General features: G+C 42.3%; 1 protein-coding gene across 1 annotated transcript in view; it reads left to right on the forward strand.

Moving 5' to 3' along the window:
- Positions 1 to 108: 108 nt before the first annotated feature.
- LOC103182468 (G1/S-specific cyclin-D2) overlaps positions 109 to 25,264 on the forward strand; it is a 74,941-nt gene continuing 49,785 nt past the window's right edge. Inside the window, exon 1 of the mRNA XM_042342184.1 lies at positions 109 to 449. Coding sequence (XP_042198118.1) covers positions 267 to 449 — 183 coding nt within the window. The 5' untranslated portion in view covers positions 109 to 266. The remainder of the gene's footprint in view (positions 450 to 25,264) is intronic.

The following is a 25,264-nucleotide window of genomic DNA, read 5'->3' on the forward strand; positions in this document are numbered from 1 at the left end:
GTCGAGAGAGAGGGAGATCAATGTTTTGACACAAAACTGCCAAGAGGCGTGAAAGGAAACCCACCTCTTCCGGTCCCTGACAAACTGCAAATCAGAATCCAGGGCGGAAAAAAAAAACAGTAAACAATCACACGTTGGCGTTTTAAAGCTTTCGACTCGAGTGAAGCTTTACGAGTCGAAATTCGATCGGTTGGGATTCCGGCGCGAGCGAGCGAGCGAGACCCTCGACTCAGCTTCTCGCAGCAAAGACCTCGAGGTGAAAAGCAATGTCGCGTTTCGGACGCGCCTGCCCCAAACGTTTCCGCGTCACGGCCGTCGGTGGTGAGAATCGGTGGGGGAAGAGAGAGAGAGAGCGAGAAAAGAGAGAGAGAGAGCGCGGAAGAGTCGTCTCGCGGCACGAAAGGAGGAAAGATTTCAAAGTGATCCCCCCGCTGCGAAAGAAATCAGAGGTATTGTGTGCTGTTCAAAACAAAATTGGGAAATGTGGTCGAGTCGCTCGGGTGAAGAAATAACTGACTGTCCCTTTGTTCTGGTCACTGGTAACGGCTGCAACACCTCGGATGTGTGTGTGTGTGCGCGTGTGTGTACGTGTGTGTGTGCGCGTGTGTGCGTGTGCGTGTGTGAGACAGGTAGTGTGGTCAGAGGCGCAGATGTGCACAGATGTTCTGATACATGAGAACTGAACAATGTGTTCGTTCTGATAAGGTGGTGGTGGAGGCGTGGGGGCTGCGGGGTGGGAGGGGGTGGGGGTGGGAGGGTGGGGGGAGGGAGAGGGGGGTTCACGCCTGTCATAATGGCTTACCCGCAGCGCTGGTGTCAAAACAAAGACGAGTACCAAGAAATGTCAAATTCCCCCGAATCAGATCGTAGTCGAACAACAGTTCAAATATAGCCCTAATAATGAATGTGCTTTACGTCGGGAGGAGGAAGTCTCCGAGAGCCCTACTCTCGTGTGGGGGCGGCGGAGGGCGTGGGGGGAGGGCGGCTGAAAGCGCAATTGAAAGGATAAGTCTTAAGGCAGGGGTTGAAAGTAGGAAGGGAGGGGGCGAGGCAGAGGGATCCCAGGGCGCACGTCAGCGCCTTGGGACGTCATCCCGACGCGAAAGGCGCTATACGCATGTCATTTGTTGTGGTGGTGGTGGTGGTGGTGGTTGTTGTTGTTGTGGAGCTCATGTTAAAAGGGGCAAAGCTGACGTGAAATTTCTGAAATGTTTCTTGCGGTGCTCCTTGTTGAGGTTTCGGCTCGTCTTTGATCGCGGTGACGGCAACTCTCTTTTTTTCGAAGTTAATTTCTCCCCGTTATTCCTCGCGCCGGCGTGTTTCCATCGGCAAACTCGCGCCTTCTGGGTCTCTGGCTCAGAGGCACGTGAGCACAAGTTTACACCCGAACGACATTCCGACTTGCGATTTCACATAAAACCCGGTTCTGCTGCCAACTCTTGAACGGATTGCACAGTGTTAATCCATTGACACCAGTGGAAAAGTAGCTCGTATGATTTCCTTAGCACATTGTCGAGACGTCTCAAAGCACTCCACAGGATGTACTGTAAAGTGGATTGACTGTGTATTTTATGGGCGAAACGCAGCAGCCAGTTTGCCCACGGAAGTGTCCCACAAACAGCCATGGAGTGAGCGGCCAATTTTATTTGGGGGATTGTTGGCCAGGACACCGGGAGAGAGAGAAACTCCCTTCTCTTTTCCATAAATGTCAGGGGATCTTTAGTGTCCACCTGAACAGGCTTAAGGGTCGATATATAACCTGGACAGGCTAAAATAACAGCACCAAAGATCAATGCATTGCTTGACAGAGATGTCTGAATAACCTAAAATAATGTAAACCTGTTACATTTTTACTTCGGTGCATAAAATTTATCACAAGCTTTGGAGGGTGGAAAACCTTTGATTCTCGCGCTTTACTGCGAGTTCCTACAATTACGTGGAACGAGAACGCGTCATATAGCACTCTCTAAATATTTACATGTGCAAACTGGATTCATTTGTTTTTAAACAAATAAGCAGAGAAACTTTGGGGAACTTCACAGAGTAAAGATTTGTTTGTAAAATTGCCAGGTGATTGGGGGCAGAGAGTTTCAGAGGTGTTTTCTTTCATTGATTATCAAACTCCACGTTTCTCTTTAAATTATTCTTGCGGATTTTGAGTTACATCTTTTACAAACAGAGAACGAAACCACAGCATATCAGATGTTTGTGGAAAGCGCATTTGCTTGTACCTGTGAAAACAGGATGCGTGCTTTAGGGTGACCTTTAAATGGGTATTTAAACCCACTGGTGGGCGTAACAACAAAAATGCTAAACAGCGCAACTACCGCTGCGTGTTTTGTATTTGTTTGATTTGTGAAGAGAGCTGTGGATCACTGTGTAATAGTGAATTCATTTCGCACATCACGATGTTTGATTGGAGTCAGTTTTGCGTCACTTTGCAAGTTTGAGTTTTTATTTGACATGTTTGCTAGCGGGAACGTACTCTCGGGGGACCGACAATGTCTACTGTTTGCGTGCGAACTTGAAACGGATCTTACTAACCATCAGGTGTCAGCCTAGCTCAGCCGTCCGTGAGTCACAAGGCTGTGGGTTCAAGCACTTTGAGCTCATGGCGTAGGCTGACACTTGCTCCTCCCTACCTCTGTGACCTCCTAACCCACCAACCAACCTGCACGCTGCCTCCGCTCAGCGGGCTCCTGCCTGCTTCACGTGCCCCGCTTTGCCCGGCCCACCGTTGGTGGGCAGGACTTCAGCCTCTCTGCCCCCCACCCTCTGGGAGTCCCATCACACAATCCCTCTGCCTCGCCCCTTCCCATGCCTCCTTCAAGACCCGATCTCAAGATCCTCCTCTTCGACCAGTGCCTTTGGTCACCCTCCTACCCCTACCTTCCCCGCCCTCCACCCCTCCTGATCCCAATCACCAGCTCAGGTACGGATCCGTGACTGTCCAGCACCTTGGGATGTCCTCCTGACTTGAAAGGCGCTGTGCAAATGTCATTTGTTGACGTTGCTGCATTATCAGAAGTGACGTCTTTCGGATTAGACACTAAACTCTGGTCCTGACGGGCTGTTCGGGTGGACGCTAAAGATCCCGTGGCGTTATCTGAAAAGAGAAGGGAGTTTCCCCTGACGTCCTGACCGACAATCCCCAGATAAAATCGTTCACTCACTTCGTGGCTGTTTGTGGGACATTGCTGCAATTGCCTAGAAATCGAGTCACTAGACTTTACGGGAAACTCTGAGAGTTTCGACGTAATAAGGCGCTGTATCAAATGCAGGGATTATTATGAATAATAAGACCAATTGAAGTCCGCTTTGAAGGTTCAAAACGATGCAAGTTATTAAGCTGATCAGTAGATGGAGCTCATCTACCACTCACTACACAGTAAGATACTGTATTCAAGGCTGCCACCTGCTGATTGCTATGCGGTAACTATCGTTGAAGATGTACACTCATTAGGTGAGAGGACACAATTGGGTTGAGCTGCGATAGCAAAACTTGCTGATGCTTAACGTCAAAGGTCACACGTGAACCTCGGATGGTTTCCATCGCCCTGCGATCTGTATTATGTAGGGAGAGAGATCTGCAGGGAACGTCCCCGCATTGGATGTCATTCAATTGGTCACTCCATCCACGGCCGTTTGTGGGACGCTGTTGCGCGCAATTGGCTGCCGCGTTTCTCCCACAAAATACACAGTCACCACACTTTGCCATGTATTCCGTGAACCACTTTGAAACGTAAGATGCCATATCAAATGCAAGGATTATTATTTTTATGTGCTGCGGTCTGGCTCAGTGTGGTGTTTGCTAGACAGTGGATGGGTAAAAATGAAAGAAAACCTTGAACGAGGGAGTCACGGTTTAAGGTACTATTTTTGGACAGTGAGCCAAAGCTTGTGTTTCATTGATTATTATTAATCTTGCACTTTCATTGTGAATGAGTACGGTGCAGAATGCCGCGGCGGTTATTATAGAATATTATAGCACGTGCCATCTTTACAGCACCCACATCAAACGGTCTTCACATCTGGAGGATATTTCAATGCATTTGCATCGAGCGCAAAAATGGTGCAAATGCAAACAAGATCTTTTGCCTGGATGTATCTGAAAGGAGATTGAGCACCTCCAGCGTTTCAAAGCAGAACCCCACCACCTTGTGGAGAGCAGCAAACCAGCAATCCTGACGAAGGCATCAGAAGTTGCTGTACTGCTACGACAACAACAACAACAACAAGATTACATTTGTATAGCGCCTACGGGCTTCCTCGTGCACATTTCGCTAAGAACCGTGTTTTGTGTTACAGTTTGCAAATCACCGTGTATTGCAGTTTAGAAATCCTTATCATTTTTTTTTCAAATGATAATAAGATAAGCGCAGGGCGGAAAGGGGGGAGATTTCAAATCTGTTTACCTCGCAGTAATCGGTTGTCTGGTCGATTGACGGATCGCTTTCCGGGGGTAATAATCCCCCCAATTTTTTTATATACATTTGTTTACTCAATCTATAACTGTTTGTGGGACATCGCTGTGCGCAATTGGCTGCATCGTTTCGCCCACAAAACACACCTCTCAACGACATGGTAAGCTGCTGTATCAAACACCACCCTGATCAGCAATGTTTAATCCACTTTCACTAAAACAAATCTTTCTCGGAGCCACTCCCCATGGCTGTATCTGCTGAAATACTACTTAAACTCCTTTTAAGAGGATTAATATAACCCATTTTTGTATTACCTTATTACCAATTTGATTCCCTAAACTCTTGTTAAAACACTTTCTCGAACATTTACTCATTTTATTCCCAATTTTTGTGATTATTCCACATGTTCCTCCAACCCGCCCATGTCAGAGGAAAGCTTCTCTTTAACTCACCTCAATTAATATTTTACTCCCTGAAAACCAGCACTTAAACTTTAACCAGACAAAGTGGATATTGAAAAGCAATAAAACGTACTCTGGGCATATAGAGGAGTTAGTCAGTCAGATAGGATTAGAGCCGCAACAGGTCACAAATTGAATCAAGGTAGCAGAGTGAAAAGCAATACGAGATTGGAGATAGAGGAACAAACGAAACACACTGCAGGCAAATTGTTTTGCTTTTCATGATCCAAAATGGGAAGGAATTGTTCTTCGCTGCCTGGCAAGTGGAATTTCCCAGCCATGGTTACAAGATTGTTCATTGTTAATGATAAATAAAAATCAGACTTCAAATAAGTGCAGTAGAGCAAGTGTAGAGTAGTGACTGCAAGCAAGAGACGACCATAAGGGTCAGGTATCTCAATACATTCTGTTTGACCAAACGGTTTGCCGAAACAAAAGAAACTTGTATTTCAATAAGTGCCGTTCGACATCCAAGCACTTCACAGCGCTATACTTACCATCAAGTATAACGATAATAATCCTTGCATTTGATTCTTATTATTATTCGGCGCCTTATCTCGTCTTGGGACGTCCTCCCGACATGAAAGTCGCTTTACAAATGTAATTTTGTTGTTGTTGTCTTCAAGGCGTCTCAAAACACTTCACAGAATATATACCGTAAAGTGTAGTGACTGTATATTTCGTGGGGGAAACGCGGCAGTCGATAGCGGCTAGCAGTGTCCCACAAACGGTCGTGGATTGAGTGACCAAATTATTAGCATTTGTTATAAGTGTAGTAAGTTTGTTGTTGTAAGGAAACGCAGATGGCATTTGCCCCCAGTAAGGTCCCACAAACAGCCAATAATTGAATGACCGGAATTCAATTCAATTCAGCTCAATTCACCAGGAGAATGGTTGACTGGTAAACTTGCAACTGTTTCTCCGATGCAGTGCACCACACTGTTTTAGTCTACCTTAGAACAGGAGTATGTAGTGGGGCTTTAACGAACAACCTTCTAACCCAGAGGCAAGAGTGAACCTCGTAAGAATGAGGTGAGCTCTGTCACTTGGGCTCCATCAAGCAACTTGCAAAGCAGGAAGATCATCAGGAAGTGTTAGATCATTCTCAAGCGACTCTTGATCTCACTCAGGATCAGACAAGTGGAAGGGATCGAGGGCAGTGGAGGATCTTAGTATCTTACAATCTCAGTATCTTGTTTCCTACGTTACAATCTTTCATCGTTGAATCATCAAATCATAGAATCTTGAAACATCTCACAGTAAAGTGGGTTGACTGTGTAGTTTATGGGCACAATGCAGCAGTCGGTTGTGCACGGCAACGTCCCACAAACAGCCACGTAGTGTGTGACCAATCTTACTTGGGGGATTGTCGGTGAGGACATAGAATCACAGAATATTACAGCACAGAAGGAGGCCATTCTGCCCCTTGTGCCTGTGCCGGCTCTTTGAAACGAGTTCCCAAATAGTTGGGATTGCTTTCAAACCCAGGCTTGGTTTCTGCTCGTCATATCCCACTTGGCAAGACGGGACACTCAGCACGCGTGCAAGCATGTAAGGGGGGGGGGTAGGCGGAAGGGAGCACCGGTAGTGACACCGTGTCTCATCACTCCCCGAGCCAGACAGCATATCCGGGCACCCGCACAGCACACATCCACCGCAGCGTCACCGGAGGAAAAAAAAGCAAGACAATTATTCCCTGCGAGTGGTGAGAACGGGCCCACTGCGGTAGCTCTCAGAAAGTTTGCAAACACAAGGGAAGCTAAGTGTTAAACCATTATTGGATTTCACGGTGCAATCTGCTATCTGTTGGCACTTAAATGTTTCCCAGGCCTAAATCTGAGAAGGTATGCGATGATAATAAATCACAACACACAGAGGAATGTAATATGTTTGATCTACAAATCCTGCCTCTTGAATACCACAAAGATTACTGGATGGTTTTGGCTTGCTATTGTTTGTGCAAGTGTGCTGGAGATTCTTCCACATAGTAATTTACATACAGGTGCTAAAGAGGCCTGGTCTGTTGTGTTAGCCACTGTCTCAGGTACTCTGCTTTATGTAGTATCTGAATAGGGCAGCTCATATGAGATTGCTTCCACAGATTAACTTTACAATTTTTCTTGAAAGCGAACCCCGGCAATGTAAGTAAAGCATTGTCCCCCGGAGATCTTGTGAAGGGTTGCCCCTCCTGTACGGTTCACCTGGCCACAGGCAGCTGAGGCTTGGAACCTATTCAGGGTTTCGTGTAAAAAGCAACTTCTCTTAACCCCTTCAACCGCCTCGCAACCTTGACGTTTCGGTTTTGCTCGCCTGGCTTTTGTATTCAGCCAAGGGTAAGATGTCAATGCCAAAGAATGAAACACTCTTAGGCACTCGGCGTCGGAATTAAACACATCCAGATCAGCTATAGCATTACCTCATAAAAATAATAATAATTATCCTTGCATTTGATATAGTGCCTTGAGACGACGTTGAGACATCGCAAATTGCTTCACAGGTTACACATTTTGTGGGCTATAATAGCTGTCGGGTTGGTTCATTGGGATTTGGCTGACACTCTGTGCAGAACATTGGGAACACTGCAATGCAGGATATGCCATCATTTGGATGAGGTGTTCAACCAAGTCCTGTCTGTCTACCCTGTGGGAGTCAAAGCTCCTCTCTTCACCTATTACAAAAACACTCCCCAGTATCATCGACATATAACGATCAGAAATGGAGACAAGATATTTCCTCTTTCCTACAAAGACTCTCACAGCACACTGCTTCTCAAGAGCAGTTTGGTGAAGTCTCTCTTGGATTTTCCTGACCTCTCTGTGGGACATTCGCAATCATCACGTGGCTGACATTGGGAATCAGCTGAACGAGAAGGAGTGATTGACACAGTCTTGTATCTCGACACTACACTCTGACATAGCACCACAGAGTAATGCTAATTTTACAAAGGTCAATTTCATAACTGCTCCTGGAACACATATTTTATTAGGACAGGAGTGTAATCGTGTCATATATCTTTCAGTGGTTGTGGGTGAGTGGGGGTGGGGGGGTGGGAAATTGAATTGTTACTGTGCTCTTTCACAAACATCTCTGATGCCAATGCTCATTACTGAATAAACAAGGACATCCGTCCTGGAACTCCAGAGCACAAGACGTAAATCTTTTCACGCTTTGTGATATGATTCGAGCTGTCATTCCAAAAGTTGGCAATGGAAGTGCGGTCGTCGCATGATCACTCATAAATCACATTAGGCAATAAGCTCACATAATAGCCATCCATCTAGTCATCTCTAAACGACATTGCGACCAATAAATGCACCGAACAATAGAAAAGTCATAAAAACGCTCTCTGTGTATTTTTACGAGTTGGAACTAAATGAGTAAAAAGAGGATCAATATTTTATATAATAGGTTGTGCACTTTGTTTCTGCAGATAGTGATCTGGGATTAAGATAAGGAGGTAGGCAATGAATCCTTGGGCTTACACAGTATAGCTTCCTCCCCCTGTTTGCCTCTTGCCACATATGCTAAGGCTGAAACAAATTTGCCGTGTGGAGACTTGTAGGCCAAAGCCCACATCCTACTACTCTAGAGCAACATTATTTCAGCAGCGAAAAAAAATGTCTAAGTGGCTCTTGATGTCTTGGTGTCTCGCTTTATAACAAGGTTTGTGTGGGACACTGCTGTGCGCAATTGGCTGCCACGTTTCGCCCACAGTGTACACACTTTACAGTGTATTCCGTGAAGGGCTTTGAGACGTCTCGAAGACGTGATCAGCTACTATATCAAATGCAAGGATTATTACACACACGCACACACATATATAAATATATATATATATAACAATGGGTACATAAATTAATTTGTTTCTTTCTAGTTTCCTATAAATAACTTCAAGGGAATAGGTTCAAGCGCACACATGTTCTCGTCACTTCTCTATCTCTGAATGGGAACCACCAAAATAGCTAAGTTCCGATTTCTTGTGAGTATTCTTGTGAAGGACATAAAGATGGCCAGGAACCTAAAAACTGGGACAGTCCCCAATAATAGGGACTTTCCTCCACTTTTTGCAACCTACATTACGTACATTTCAACCTCTAGGTGGCAAAGTTTGACTGTGCATCACAGAAAGCACCAGCAATCACAAGTACATATGTGTCTTCCTCCCTTTAAAGATCAGCCTTCGTTCGACTCCAACATCACGTTTCGATATTGGAGTTTAACGACGTTTGCTGCAAGGGTTTGGGGAACTTTTTTCGTCCTGCCGTGTCCTTCAAGTGATCGCTCTCCCAAAGACACGGCTGAAAAAGGGATTCGGTGTAGTTTTGTACATTGCTTTGAAACTGACGCCATGAGTCGTTACGTGAGTGTCCTAAAATTGTGCTCATTTAGCAAAGCTCTGCAAAAATAGTTTTAACTGTAGCTGAAATCCCATCTATTGAATGCAGATGATAATAATAATAATAATAATCCTTGCATTTGATGCAGCGCCAGAAGTCAATTATAACTATTATTTTGGATGGTTACTACTGGGCGGGTCAATGTTTTGCCCCCGGAGCTAAGGGTGAAAATGGAAACTCCTGTTAAGGGCAATTTCACTTTTTTTGGAAAATCCACTTGCTCCTCAGAGGCACTGGGTGTTTTTCACTTGTGTATTTTGGCAGCGAAACGTGCAGAACAAATGGGATTGGGCCAATGCCAATTAGACTGGAGCCCAACAACTTTTCAGCCCACCTGGAAGAGGTGGTTTTGGGAGCAGTTTGAACTGGCTCTTGGGCTGTGTAAATGCAACGGTGCTTGAGTGCTATTAGGTAGCACAATGGACCAGCCAACTACTCTATTTTTTCGTTTACAGCACACATTTTCTTAGAAATAGCTTCTTAACGCTGGGTCTTCAGATCACACTAAGTACCGCTGTGTAACAGTAACGTGTACGGGTGTTATTTCCAGTCAGAATCACATCTCAACGACATTCACGAACCAGTGATTTTTTTTTTAAATAGTTTATGAAGTCATCGAAGGCTCGTCATGTGTTACTGCTTTGGAAACACAACCAGGTCTACCTTACACCATAACATGTTCCAATTCTGGTATATTGGTAGCAATAATACATTCTTGTAATGAACGGCAATAAACTAAAAAATATATATTTTCTTGAAATTTCCCAACCGTCAGACAATCTATGGTGCTACAAGTTCATTACAATCATATTACAATCGCGTATTACAATCAGTCCACTGCGGCATTCATATTGAAAGCTTTCCAAGGTGTATGCATGCACGGATGAAGCTTGTGACTGAACACATGGGAGTAACTCACCACCAGAGGTTACAGGTTCAATTCCCAGTACCGGCTGAGTAGGCTGATACAGTACAATACAAAATTACATTTGTATAGCGCCTTTCACATTGGGAGAACGTCCCAAGGCGCCGATCTGAGTCAGGGCAGTATTTGAAATGTTAAAATTGGGAAAACATATAGTTTAGATAAAGAAACCATTGCACTGGGCTGTAGTTCTATGCCGCTGGACACATCGTGCACCTGATACCGAGATTAGGGATAGTGACTCATTTCTACTAACGTTATTCTGGTTTGTGTTTTTTGGTCTATTCTGTGGCATTATCATCTGTTCGGCTGCCAACCCAGGATTCTAAGTGTCTTGGGATGTCCTCCTGACGTTAAAGGCGCTATATAAATGTACATTTATAGTGCACTGTCAAATATTCCTCTTCATCCATCCTCAATCAATGTCCCATGGGAGCGTATCAAGAACTTTGCAAGTCTGTGAAAGGCAATTTCAGCCACTTGACGTTAACGGGACAGAGTGAGGCAGAATATTGTTCATCCGAGGGCAGATTAAAGCATGAGCTGCAATAATGCCAACAAGATCGCCAAGAAAACAAGTAATAAAACCCCGTTATTCTGGAGGAACCTTTGGTGATCAATTATCTTCAAGCACCACATTTGGGCCACTGTTAAGAGCAAACCCTGGCACCTTGTGGAACCGCGCACTGTCAAGGAATCCCTGATAAACAAAGCTGAAAGAGAAACCAACCCGATAGAATGGAATTCGACTCAAGTGATCGATGCTTTGGGAGCTCTGGATTCTGTCCTGAGCCACAAGACACAGCTGTTACAGTATGGGCGTGTCTATGCTCTTTCAGTGTCAATCGCTGGGCCTAGCCTATGGTTGCCTTTAAGCTAGATATGCAATAAGCCCATGCGTGTTGCACCGATAAAATACTTTTTTTTCTCTCAAACCACACTTTTCTGTGGAAGGTTTGCTGTTGCCAACAGATGACATATTTGTGATAGAGGTTTCCTGTTCCTGGTAATGCCTTTGAGCAATTTCTATGAACACAAAGAGATAATATTTAGCCATCCCCAATTGCAGAATATACTACATGCAATTTGGTTGGATCAAGCACAACGACAAAGATAATTTATATATGTATATATATATTGGATCTGGCACTAATTTTAGTCCCAATTTCTGAACCTATGCAGGATAAATGAGTGTAAAGCGAACTGAGCAATGTGTGGAACGAACACTATCAAAAGGAAAACAGCTTCTGTACAAGGAAGGAAACTCAAAATAAAAGCAAACTGTGCAAATGTATTGTTTTTGTGTGTGCTTATTTAATTCACTTTATGAAAATGAAACCTGAATTCTAAGGTTTTGCTGCAATACTATATCTATCCAATGTTATTGTGCCACGCTGCAAAATTGATCACACAGGAGGCCTTCCCCCATTTGAGTAGCACAATGGTAGAGATGCCACCTTCCATTGCCACTCATGGAAAAAGGTGGCAGAGGGCATGGTTGGAGGCATCTGCACGGTTCTCCACATTGATGTTGTGTTAAGTCAGAGAGGCAGGGGCTGTGTTTTTGCGTTTTTTCCCCCCAAAATAATAATAATAATTTGGTCACTCAACCTACAACCTTTTGTGGGACACCTTTTGTGTGTGATTGGTTGCTGCGTTCTTCCCACAAAATATGCTGTCAATCCTCTTTACAGTATATTCTGTGAAGCTCTTTAAGACATCTTGAAGAGGTGAAAAGGTGCTATATCAAATGCAAGGATTATTATTATTATTATTAGATCAATTCACTGGTGTGAGGTGATTCAGTTCGGGACCATCCTGGAAATAAAGGACTTTGAAAATATAAGGATATTATTATTATTATTGTTGTTATTATTATTATTATTAAGGATTATTATTAGATTCAAGTTTACAGAGAGAAAAATATGTAAAATTAGGAAAGAAATGTATAAAAGTATTTATTAGGAAATACTTTCATAAATATTTTATTTTTCAGTTTATTTTAAAATTTTAATTTTATATAGTACTTTATTTCATTTTCAATAGATTTTTTTTAAAAGGATGAGGATTGGTATCTAATCTATTTCTTTCGACATTACATTTTTTAAAAGAAATGTATCCATAATAGCAATAATAATAATAAAAATACAAATAAAAATAATAATAAAATAATAATAATAATCCTTGTATTTGATATAGCGCCTTATCACGTCTTCGAGACGTCTCAAAGCGCTTCACAGAATACACTGTAAAGTGAATTGACTGTGGGCGAAAAGTAAAGAAATGGAGGTAATTAAGGATAATATTTTTTAAATTGCTTTAGAATCTTGTTCAAGCAGGTTAGCGTTAGATATTCAGACTTTTCATGGAGGTTGGTAACCGGTATTCAATCCATGAACCAGAAATGAATGCAAACCGCTGCTCAACTGGCCTGTAATAGCTCCCCCGGGTCAATTCAATTTGGACATTATATTCCAGCATCATAGATCACTTTCAGTTCCGCTCCATGGTACAGATGTTAGGCAGAGAGGCATTGCAAAGGTCAGTGTTCCTGAGCCACCCCTAATCCCATTAGCACTAAAAAGGGTCACACACTGCAATGGACACTTCAGGGTTCAAATGTGGGTAAACGCTATGGCAGTACTCCTCCATTAGCGTACGCTTTCAAAGAAGCAGCTCAGCGTTTCAATATGCCTTTGCTCATCGCATTATAATAATGGCTTGCATTTGACAATAGTGCCTTAATCCTTGGTCGAAACATCTCAAAGCGCTTCATAAGATATACTATAATGTGTAGTGACTGCGTATTTGTAGGCGAAGGCTGGCTGCAGCTAATGCCCAACAAACAGCCATGAATTGAACGAGCAATTTTATCGGGGGGTGGGGGGGAATTATTGGCTGGGACACCAGCAGAAACTCCTTTCTCACTTCAAGTAGTGCCATGGGATGGTTAACATCCATCTAAACAGGCAGCCAGGACCTTGATATAACCTCTTATCCAAAGAACATCAGCTCCGACGCTATTGCATTGGAATGTCAGTTTGGACTATGTCAGTTTGGACTACGAGCACAAGGTCCCGATCTGGGGCTTAAACCCACAACCGTTGACTGGTGCCTCGGCCAACAACACTGCAAGCTCTGTGATGCTCACGCCCGATTCGTAAGTGATGTTTCCCAAGAACATTTTAGATTTTATTTCACAAAGCTGTAGGTGGGTTATTAAACACTCGATTATCTTTAATTTTCTTTCCCGTTTTAAACCTCTTTCGTTCTGTCTGTCGTGTTTTCTCTCGAGACTTATTACAAAAACAAAGCGTCAGATATCCTTCTGCATGCCAGCGTTTCCATTTCTTCCTCTATCCCTCCGCCTTGCCCCCTTTCCTTCCCCATCGTCAGGTCCCGCCTGAAGACCTTCCATACCTACAGTTCGACCGTACCTACAGTCACCCCCCCCCCCCCACCCGGCTTGGCATTGTGCTCCATGTCAGTAGCTCTGGGACGCTCTCCTGCATGAGGGACACTATATAAATGCAAGTTGTTGTCGCGGTTGTTTTCTCCTCCGCAGTTTATTTCAGTTTTCTCCCTCATCGGCAAAGTCCCAGTAGCAAAACACACAACATTCTCTTGCGAGCATAACATTCCCGAACGGAAAAATTTCCACCTTATATAAGAACGGTACTTTCTTAAAAGCGCTTCCGAAATTCAGCAAAGTTTTATCAGTGTTTAGGAACAAACGATCAGACTTCCTCATAACCCTAAGGGCGCATCACGGACAATAGCTACTACAACAGGACAAAAAGATGCATATAAAAGGAAGAGAAAAATATACAAAACGTAATCTTTGCTTAATTGGGTTTCTTAGAACGATTGTCGAAGGATAACAAAGCCATCAGCTGGCGGGTTGCATTTTTTTAAGACAAGTTTTTGTCACTGATAGCAAGGAGTATGGGATCTTAATATCGTTCTGCATCTATTATCTCCGCCTGACAGGCACAGCAGTGAGGTTTGAACTCAGTCCAAGCGGATGGCTTAAATAATAAAATAATAATAATCTTTGCATTGGATATCGCGTCTTATCACGTCACTGAGGCATCCCAAAGCGCTTCGCAGAACATACTGTGAAGTGGAGTGACTGTATATTTTGTGGGTGAAACCCGGCAGCCAATTGCGCACGACAGTGTCCCACAAACAGTCGTGAATTGAGCGACCGAATTATTAGCATTTTTTCGATTCATTTATTTCTTTGAAGGGATTATTACCCTCGGAAAAGCGATTCGCCAATCGACTAACAACCAGGTTCTTACTTGCTGCTGGGTAAGCATAGCATTTAAATGTAAAGAAAATTATAGATGAAAATATATCAGTCTACTTGACGGAACAACAATCCATTTCTCAGATGAGCCATCGTGTCGGCTTAGTTGGTATTGCTCTTGCCTGTGGTTGAAAAGAATATAAATACACACACCTTACAGTGTATCCTGTCTCAGTGAAACTCATTGAGATGTTTCGACAGTGTGCTAAGACGCTTTATCAAGTGCAAGCTCCACATTGGGACTTGAGCTCCGAGATAAGTTTGCTTCACCCGGTGTTGGGAGGAGTGCTTGTTGGTTGGAAATGTCGTCCTTTAGATGAGATGTTAAACCAAGGTCCCATCTGTTTGTCTGTCAAATGGATGTTCGTCTCCAAATAGCCGTCAGCCTTCGCGGCTGTTGGTGTGACCCTCCTGTGTGCAGAACGGCTGATGCCTTTGCTGCAAAAACTGTCGCTCCATTTAACATTAATTGTCGTACTACTCTTTGAGATGCGTAGAGCAGTAGCAAAATGCAATTTCAAATTCTTAAGTGGAAGTGGAGGATAACTGTCAGGAGTTTTGCAACACGTCTGAGTAAAGATACCAGGATGCTCACAGTATATACTGTGAAATGCTTTGAGATGTCTCGAAGGTGTGATAAAGCGCTACATCAAACTCTGAGAATGATTATTACTATTGCTTTTAATATGGTGGAACCAATAGAAGAGATTCAACAAGTCGTTGGGTCAGTAAAGATAACTAATGTCCCAGATTAAAATAAACCTTAAATTTATATTTGGAGAAAGATAAATGATTGCAAACATTCTAAAAGTATGCAGTGACTTCGCTTTATCGTATATTCTGTGAAGCGGTTTGAGACGTCTCAAAGACGTGATAAGGCACTACATCAAATGCAAGGATTATTATTGTTTTTATTATATATATTGGTAATCACTGACCTTAGCCTTCTTCAAGTTTTTAAGTTAAGTACATTTATTCTTCGATAGAACATCTGCACGGCATATTCTGAATGTTCCTATTGATGAGTACTTTGCATAACCGAAGGGCATTGCTTCATTCTCAGCATTCTTGGAATAAATTAGAATACGGTAAGTCTTAGAATATTTTTGTTTGGGTGAAGAAAGAAACACTTTTCAAAGGGCAATGCACATTTGTCCATGATCGGATTATCCTTCCTCTTACGATAAGCTTTTTGGCTTGGCTTAAACAGACTTGATCTGATCAGGGTTTGACTAAATGCTCCCAGATCTGCTTTGGTGGCACATGTAAATTATTCAGTGAAATTCTAGCAGATTGGCCAGACAGCGGAACCTCAAACCCAGGTTTAAGGTGGTGAATTGTGCTGAATTGGACAGCGTTTGTGTTGCTAACGAACAGAACAAACACCCATGAATTAGATTAAAGACCTTCACTGGTGATCAGTCGGGGAGTGGTCCCCCTGTTCCTATTCCTGTTCTCTGAATACTTAGTCCTGTCACTTTATAGACCTACTACCACCCTCAATTGGCATAAGGTAATCATTAGCACACACAGTTGTCTACAGGTATTTTATTGAAAAATTGCTGAGGTCATGACTAACAAGGTATACTTTGGCTTACGTTTGAGCAATTAAGATTTGACTCCGTTACCAAAGTGTACCTTGAACCTTAACTATTAATACATCTTCCTGTGAGGTATTTAATACCACTGTAATCAAGTCCAGGTTTAATTAATTTAATTCGTTTTTTTTCCTTTTGCATATACAAACATCAACAGCAACTTTCGCCCAACCTTGACCAATAAACTGTTCATCGAATCCAGGGAAAAGCAGATCTCAACTTTGTTTTCTTATTAATATTATTGCCAGTTGTTGAGGGTATGAACGAACAGGTAACATGACTGTACCGCCTGCATAATCTGGAAAGTGTAGAGTGAATGCAGAATAACGGATAAAATCATGCACTGCAAAAGCTGGTTATAAGGATTTATATTTGTTCAAACATTTGTCCAAACAGGCTTCCTATAGGGAGATGATGGAAGCAGAAAGTGTTGATTCTTTCAAGAGCAAATTAGATTGATTTCTTTTAGGAAATAATATTTTGGGATACAGTATAGTATGGCACGTGGCATGTGCAAGCAACTGCCGGGATAGTGGAAGGCGAACTGGATGGACCTTGGTCTTCTTTCATCTCGCAATTCTTATGTTCTTATTTCTTTGCTTGCTTGTTTGCTTGCAGATCACAAAGAGGAGAGCTTTATTCATCACAAAACATTGCTACACTCCCTTTTTCTCTCTGCCTGCTCCAAATTATAAACCAACTGAGATATCCATGGCACATGTATTTTGCCATTGCTAAAAATATGATGTATCTCCGACATTCACCCTTGATAATAATAAACTCACCCATTGTTGTCATTGGCAGGAATTGGCCAAGAGTAAAGAGTTACCTTGGACAAGTTGCCAGATTAATATTTTGTGCTAGCAGCGTTCAAAGTTTTCTCTTCTGAATAGTGCATTGAGTGAAAAGCGCGAAGGCTTCACAAGCTTGACAACAAGTGGACGTTAGTTGCACAATGAGCAATCATGGTGTTTCACCATGGCTACGATTTTACATTACAACATATAAGCATTCGCAACTGGACATGACTTAGAAATTTGTTTGACCTTGCTAACGTTACTATGAAATGAGTGGACAAGGGCTACCCAGTCAATGTATTTTACTTTTTCCTTCAAAGGAGTTAGAAGAGTTGATCAATTTTTGGACGTGTGATCTTAAAGCTCACCAAAACGAGCTGACTGACCAAATACATCCCTTGTCTTCATCAAGGACATTGATATTACTGGAGAGGATCCAGAGAAGACTGAGAAGGACAGCTCAAAGACTTGGGGCTTGAGATACGAAGAGATTGTAGATTTCTAACATATTCTAGAACTGAAGAGTGTTTCAGTGTTCATCACAAAACATGAACTTGTTCTCATTGGTAGAAGGAAGAAAGAAGTTTTCACAATGTTGAGACAACGTACATGTAAGGCAGATGTTTAACTTGAACAGCTGTTGCATAACTAGAAGAATCAAGTGCAAAATTGTTGCTGTTTATATAAATAAAAATAATAATCCTTGCATTTGATATAGCGCCCTGTCACATCTTTGTGACATCTCAAAGTGTTTCACGGAATATGCTGTAAAGTGAATTGACTGTGTATTTCGTGGGCGAATGTATAAGGCAGCAAGCACACCACGTTAAAGTGTTTGCAGCAAATCTCTCTGCACATTTATACGAGGGTTGTCATGGGGGATGGCAGTCCAACAGCCAGGAAATGCTTGTGACATGTGGGAGGCCAGCAAATTGTCTCTCCATGTGGGACAGACACTGACTATATGATTCACCAGGGACAAAGTTTCAGATGAGTTCCAGTTAACATCACAAGTGGAATTTTTTTTAAAAAAGAAACTTACGCAGGAAAGCATTCAACATTTCACTCATGTGGTTTTCTAGGTCCCAACAGTTTCTTTTTCATTCTCAGCAAACTGTTACTTGGGCATCTGTGGAATTTCTTTTTATTTCCACTTGCTAAGAAGAAATCACAGGAGTGCTGTAAATGCCACCACCTCTGACAAGCTGAATTGACATGGATCAGTAGACAGTCACTATAGCCACTGCATCTCCTTTTCTGGTGATAACGCACATCAAGGAGACACACAAGCCAGGGTGAGAGATGTATTTAAGTTCCCAAGAAATTTACAAGGTCATTGTAATACATTACTGTAGCTTTTGGATGACATGTTTACCTCATGCTGCTTTACAGACACACAGTGATTAGGTGACTGTTGATATTTATTTGAAGTGCAGAAAGCGTAGACACCTTGCACTCAGCTATGGGTTGCGATTGGTCATTACACATTCAGATGACACACTTGACATGTCATTGCATTGATGCTGAACGATGGCATAAGTTAGCTGTATGTACCAAGCAAAGCTGGCTTAAGGTACAACATGAATTAATATTAATATCATCATATATTGCTGTGCGCAATTGGCTGCCGCGTTCGCCCACAAACAGTCAATTCACTTTACAGTGTGTTCTGTGAAGCGCTTTGGGACGTCCTCCCGACGTGAAAAGCGCTATATCAAATGCAAGGATTATTATTATTATTATTCTGTGATGCGCTTTGAGACTCTCAACGACGTGGTAAAGTGCTATCTTAAGTGCAAGGATTATTATTATTATTATTATAGACTACTACGCTCCACGCTCCATAGCGGGATTATTTTTTTAAAAAAAAGAAACTTAAAAAGGCAAATGCGGGGCTGTACGATTGGACATGCAACAGGGAAGGATGTCAATACCATTGGCACTGTTAAGCACCTTTGATCTTTCAAGTGCTTTGGCTACTGAGGTCCATGGAGAGCGAAGCACATTCAGAACCACCTGCTGTGCAGCTGGAGTTTGGACAGCCTTAGTCTTTCCAGGTATCTCGTCTGAATGGCCTCCTGACCTTCTTCTGGGATCATGACCTTAACCCCCAATTACCTTGGCACTCTGCAGCTGACAGACGGGAAGCAAATGAAACGATACTCTCTGCGGGCAGTTTTTGGGTGTAGAATTAAGACCACACGTAGATGAGTAAAAAGGGATCCTATGTTATTTAAACTCAGCCGCCATCAAAGCAGCGGCAGGCAGTTTGACAGGGCAATATGCAAAACATCAGAGCTCTATGCCTCAGCTCCAGACAATATATGTAAATCAGGTTCCCCACTCCTAACCTAATCACTTTCCTGCTGGAAGCAATATTAATATTAATGCTTTATTTCCGGTATTAAACTGGAATACAAAATGAAGTGAGCGCACTTATGAATCCAATTGAACTGGTGTGGAAAATGGTGAATGGGGCATGTGCCAGCCAACATTTCCTGCAGACAACTTGGTGATTTTCCTCATTGTGGGTCTTTGTGGGACTCCGCTGTGCACAAACTGGCTGTTGAGTTTGCCTATAAAAATATAAAAATAAGCCTTGCATTTGATATAGCACCTCATCACGTCTTCGAGACGTCTCAAAGAGCTTCACGGAACATATTGTAAAGTGAATTGACTATACTTTGTGGGCAAAACGCGGCCGCCAATTGCGCACAGCAGCGTCCCACAAACAGTCGTGGATTGAGTGACCAAATTATTATTATGCCTACAGTCATTACTCATAACGCATGACAAAGGCACAACACTGAAAGAGAGGAGCAGAAGTACTGAAGGGGCGTGCAGAGAGTGAAAGAAGATAAACCACCTTAAGAATGGAATTAATTAGGGTTTGATGTTATTGGCGCTTTTAAAACAATTAGTTAGTTGGTTAGTTCATTTTTGCTAAGTTAGTTATAATTGCCTATAAAAGATATTTTATTTATGCTTTTGCAATTGAGAAAGGTTTTTTCTAGAAGCTGAAAGGGAAGTGGCCCTATATTAAAACCCAATCCGGCACATTTGAAGTTGGATTACAGATTCACACATAAACTGACTAAACAGTTTGAAACTGTATTTCTGAGAATAGACTCCAGGGATGACCAGACATTTTAAATAAAGTCTGTTTCTTAATCTTTCTGTGGTTCTTACACGAGATAACAACGCTTCGAGATAGTATCGTGTTTGGAGGTCTAAATGGGATACATTTCTAAACCATGGTGCATCAAATCTACACCGAATTGTACAAGGCACAACCCTCCACCATAGTCTAATGCTAAATATGGTATGTTGGGGGACTTTAAAGGACAACCTCAATTGGACTCTGCTGACCAGATCCTCCGAACATGCCTTAGTTCCTTAAAGCACTCTCTGCATCTGTTTAATCGGAATATGTCATAACCAGGTAAAATGTACGTTTCGCCCACAAAATACACAGCCAATCCACTTGACAGTATATCCTGGGAAGTGCTTTGAGATGTGTCAACGACATGATAAGGCGCTATTTCAAAATGCAAGCACTATTATTACTATTATTACACATGAAATAGATGTATGTATAATACATCCACAAATAATGCAGGTTGTGATTGTCCTGAATTGGGTACCGATGACCTACTTTGGATGGGGGATTGGGTCTGTGGACAAGGGCACAATCCTTCAAAGAGAGAGGCGGAAATATTGAGGGGGTTGGGGAGTGGGGAATGCGGAGGGTGCAAGAAGAGAAACCACCTTAAGGATGGAATTTTAAAAAAATCAGTGGAAACAGAGAGTACATTTGTTGTTTGACAGTTAAAACATGTGTTTTTTGGGCTTTTTTTTTTAAAAAAACGATGTATACATTAAAAAGTGCACCTGTTCGTCAACTGTGCAAGTAGTGTCGTTGTTTTATTGGAAAGTTTGAAGCAATAAGCTACGTAGACGAGTGGTTGCTCGAACAGCCTGCCACTTATCATTGCTGAATTCCGATGGAATCATATGTTACCCAGGCCTAACGCCTAGAATGTGGGTACAGATGATTCAGCTGCAGATGTGGGCTGAATGCTAAAGTGTATGTGGTCAGTTTGCTTTCTGAACCAATTTAAATCTCCATCAAACAGTGTATCAGCAAAAAAAAACGCAGTCATTTAAGTAGTAAATTCATCCGTTCCCCTCGAATTTGGTAGAAACTGAAAAAAAAACTGAACTGTGCTCTTATCCACACCTGCAGTTCTCACTCCCACTTTGTTATAGTTGTACACTTTGTTCAAGCTTTGTGAATTGTGCAGGTTTTACATTATATTTCATAAATATGGTTTATTTGCACCACAGGGAAATAACAGTTTGCAGTTTGCATTACACCAGAGAAACCCAAGCCAGCAGCCAGCAGGTTGGAAACAGCGTTGTGAGGTTAGAACATTTGCTTGAGATGAAACAACTGAAACCAAAGTATGGGCTCCATCCATCATGTTATCACGTTACCCTAAACATTAACGAAACCCAATCAAAAGTGGGCCGAGAGACCGTCCTGCAGTGTTGGATCAGTAGACCTAAGGTCAAATGTCAGCCTCAGATGACCTCTCTATAAATGGGTCTCTGTCCTAAATATTGAGTTTCACTGTTCGTAAAGCGCTGGGGAGCGGGGACTATACATCGGAGAAGGAAGAGATGGGTGAATATAAGCTCCTGAAGGGATACGCACAATCTGGGTCCTTCCATTTCTATCCGACTGACTAAAAGCTGGTGATGTGCGTCAATTTTCTCCCGGTGTCCCAGTCAAGAATCCTCCGAATAAATTGATCATTCAGTTCATGGCCGTTTGTATGACTTTGCTGTCTGCAAATTAGCCGCAGTGTTTGCCTACAAAATACGCAGTGACTACACTTGACTGCGATTACTTATGAAGTGCTTTGGGATGTTTCAAGGTCATGTCAATTAGGAGTGTTGTAAAAGAAGACCTTGGAATTTTGTAACCTGAAAGAAACTTGAATAGGAACAAGGAGGCTGTGGATAGGACTGTGGCAGATCAGATACATTAATCCGACATATACAACACTGATCCTCTACCAGGTTTTCATTTCTCTTACCCAATTTCACAAGGTCACCAGGAAACCCACAGCACCATCCTCCCATCACAGTATCAAGCTGTTTATAAATGAGCCCCAGCCAGTTCCCTGGTCTCACCATCTTTCCTGGTAACCTTTTCCAGTTGTTAATTACCCTCTCGGTAAATAAATACTTCCTGGTGTCTGTGCTGAAATTGCCCTAGGCGACCTTAATCCTGTGTCCTCTTGTTCTGCTGTCTAGAAGCATCCACAAGCATTGTGTTGAGTTTCCCTTCTCAATCCCACTTAAAATACCACATACCTCCATAGGGGTCCCTCTGCGACATCTCTTGTCACAACTGAAGCCCTAACTTGTCTAATTGTTGCTCATATTTCATTTGATTTGATGAAACTTAAAGTCATACCATTAGGTTTTCCAGTGACATGTTCTTAAAGGCACTGTAGTGTCTAATTGGGCAATGCCATCTGAGCTTCCTGCGTAGTAGGGTTTATTTTTGAGTGGTGAGAGTGGCATTTCTGAGTTTACACAGGGCATAACGGCCTAACTCAATAAAAGGCAGTTTTCCATGTTCAGAAACGTCAATAAAGGCCTCGCTGAAATCTTCAGACCCATGAAGACAGTTTCCTGCAAAAATGCCAACTCGTACCATGGAACATTTACCGCATGAAGGTTAATAACTGACTCTTAACACTGAAAACCAGCCCGCCAGTCTATGAACCGATTTCAGGACTGTATTTATTGTTTGGAGGATCTGCCTGGTTTGTTTGCTTCCTGCTGGCACTGTGAACCTGCTGGTGGAATGTATATGTGTTCATACCAGTCATTTACGTGTCTTTTCCTCCCTTACTCCTTCCTACGGGTTTAGGAGGTGATAGCAAGCCTTAAGTGTCGATGTTGCATTGGCTGAAAGTCATTTGTTTATGGAAAGTCTGCAGAGTGTAAAGAGTGCTAGAATTTGCTGACGTAATTTGGTTCATTAATTTTATCAGAAACTTCTGGACTGTTTAACACTGAAATATGTCATTGACTTGTGTTTTTAAACACACATTATCTTCAAGAAGAAGGATTAAATGGTGAGGTTTTTGTATTAAGCATAGGCTTGATGGATGTGATCACCTCTTTCCGTTATGTAATTTGTTTGATTTTATGAGAAAGGTATTCACTTCATCACCAGATGTTAGATCTCATCGTTTTAGGTTACTAGACACCTAATCAGAGAGTACATTGTAAAGTGAATTGACTGTATATATTTTGTGGGCGAAATGCGGCAGCCAATTGCGTACAGCAGTGTCCCACAAACAGTCGGGGATTAAGTGACCACATAATTTTCATTCTGAAGGCAAAATCATTATTAGAAGCATAAAAGATTAGATAATCATTTCATTTATACAAATGTTTATTGGGATGAGGTATGCATTAACACAAGTCAAGCCAAGTCAATTGCGTAATTTAAAAGAAAATTAGATAAAGACTTTCAAATAGAGATGTAAAAGAGGTTTGGAGAAAGAGCAGGGAAATGTGAATGGAACTGATCACTCCAATGGGAGAGTCAGCACAGCACAGATACAACACTGCAGTACTTTTCAGTGCTGCAGTGTAAAAGGTAATATATTAGCATGGATTGGAGAGTGGCTGACAGGAAGAAAACAGAGAGTAGGGATAGACGGGTCCTTCTCAGATTGTCAGGATGTGACTAGTGGAGTGCCACAAGGATCAGTGCTTGGGCCTCAATTATTTACAGTCTATATCAATGATTTAGACGAGGAAATAGAACTTAACATATCTAAATGCGCGGACGATACGAAGACAGGTGGGAGAGTAAGCTGTGAGGATGACACACAGAGAATAGACAGGCTAGGTGAGTGGGCAAGAAGGTAGCAGATGGAGTGGGGAAGTGTGAAGTTATTCACCTAGGTAGTAAAAATAGAAAAGCAAATTATTTTCTAGAGGGGGAGAGACTGGGTAGTGTTAGTGTTCAGAGGGATTTGGGTGTCCTTGTACACCAGTCACAAAAAGTTAGTTTGCAGGTACAGCAAGCAACTAGGAAGGCTAATGCCATGTTGGCGTTCATTGCAAAAGGGTTAGAGTACAAGAGTAGGGAAGTCTTGCTGCAGTTGTATATGGCCTTGGTGAGACCGCACCTAGAATATTGTGTGCAGTTTTGGTCTTCTTATTTAAGAAAGGACATACTCACCTAAGCGGGGGTGCAACGTAGATTCACTAGGTTGGTTCCTGGGCTGAGGGGGTTGATCTATGAGGAGAGGTTGAGTAAATTAGGCCTATATTCTCTAGAATATAGAAGAATTAGAGGTGATCTTATACAAACCTATAAGATTTTTAAGGGTCTTGACAGGGTAATGCTGTGAGACTGTTTCCCCTGGTTGGAGAATCTAAAACTAGCGTTCATAGTCTCAAGATTAAGGGTCAGCCTTTTCGAACTGAGTTGAGGAAACATTTCTTCACTCACAGGGTAGTGAATTTGTGGAATTCTCCACCCCAGAGGCTGTGGATGCTCAGCCAGTCCTTGAACATATTCAAGACTTAGGTTGATAGATTTCTAGAGGATAGAGGGATTAAGGGATATGGGGATAGGGCGGGTAAATGGAATTAGGTTAGAAGATCAGCCATGATCTTATTAAATGGCGGGGCAGGCTCGAGGGGCCGGATGGCTTACTCCTGCTCCTACGTCTTATGGTTATGGTCTTATAGTACCTACAGAGTTAAAGGTTATTAAAATGACTTACAACTTTTCTGAAAGGCAAACTTGTTAAAAGGGAAGTTGGTACTTCTCTAATGGAGTCTTCTAACCCGCCAAAGGGATATTGCAACTCACTGCTGACGACACCAACTTGGCTTTTTACTTTGAAAAAAAACTGTGTATAAATTCATCTGCTAACAGGTGGCAAACTTTATTCAGGGAAGTTCTACCCGCTCTATGGTCAGGAAATGACAGGGTTAAGGATACAATAGGTACCATGAACTGGAATCTTGGTTCTGTCATATATCTGATGATTACACCATAAAGGTTTACAACACGTTATAGCTGACCTTGTTTAATGGTTCAATAATAATAATAATAATAATCCTTGCATTTCATATCATGCCTTATCCCATCATTGAGACTTCTCAAAGTGCTTTGCTTCACAGAATATACTGTAAAGTGAACTGACTGTAAATTTTTGGGACGAAAAATAGTTTAGACTGGGGAGGACTTCCTGCTGAAAAGCAGGTTATTGACTGAGCCATCCTAAGACCACTTTAGAATTAT

This window comes from Callorhinchus milii, unplaced genomic scaffold (genome assembly GCF_018977255.1).
Source record: "Callorhinchus milii isolate IMCB2004 unplaced genomic scaffold, IMCB_Cmil_1.0 Scaffold19, whole genome shotgun sequence".
NCBI lineage: Eukaryota > Metazoa > Chordata > Chondrichthyes > Chimaeriformes > Callorhinchidae > Callorhinchus > Callorhinchus milii.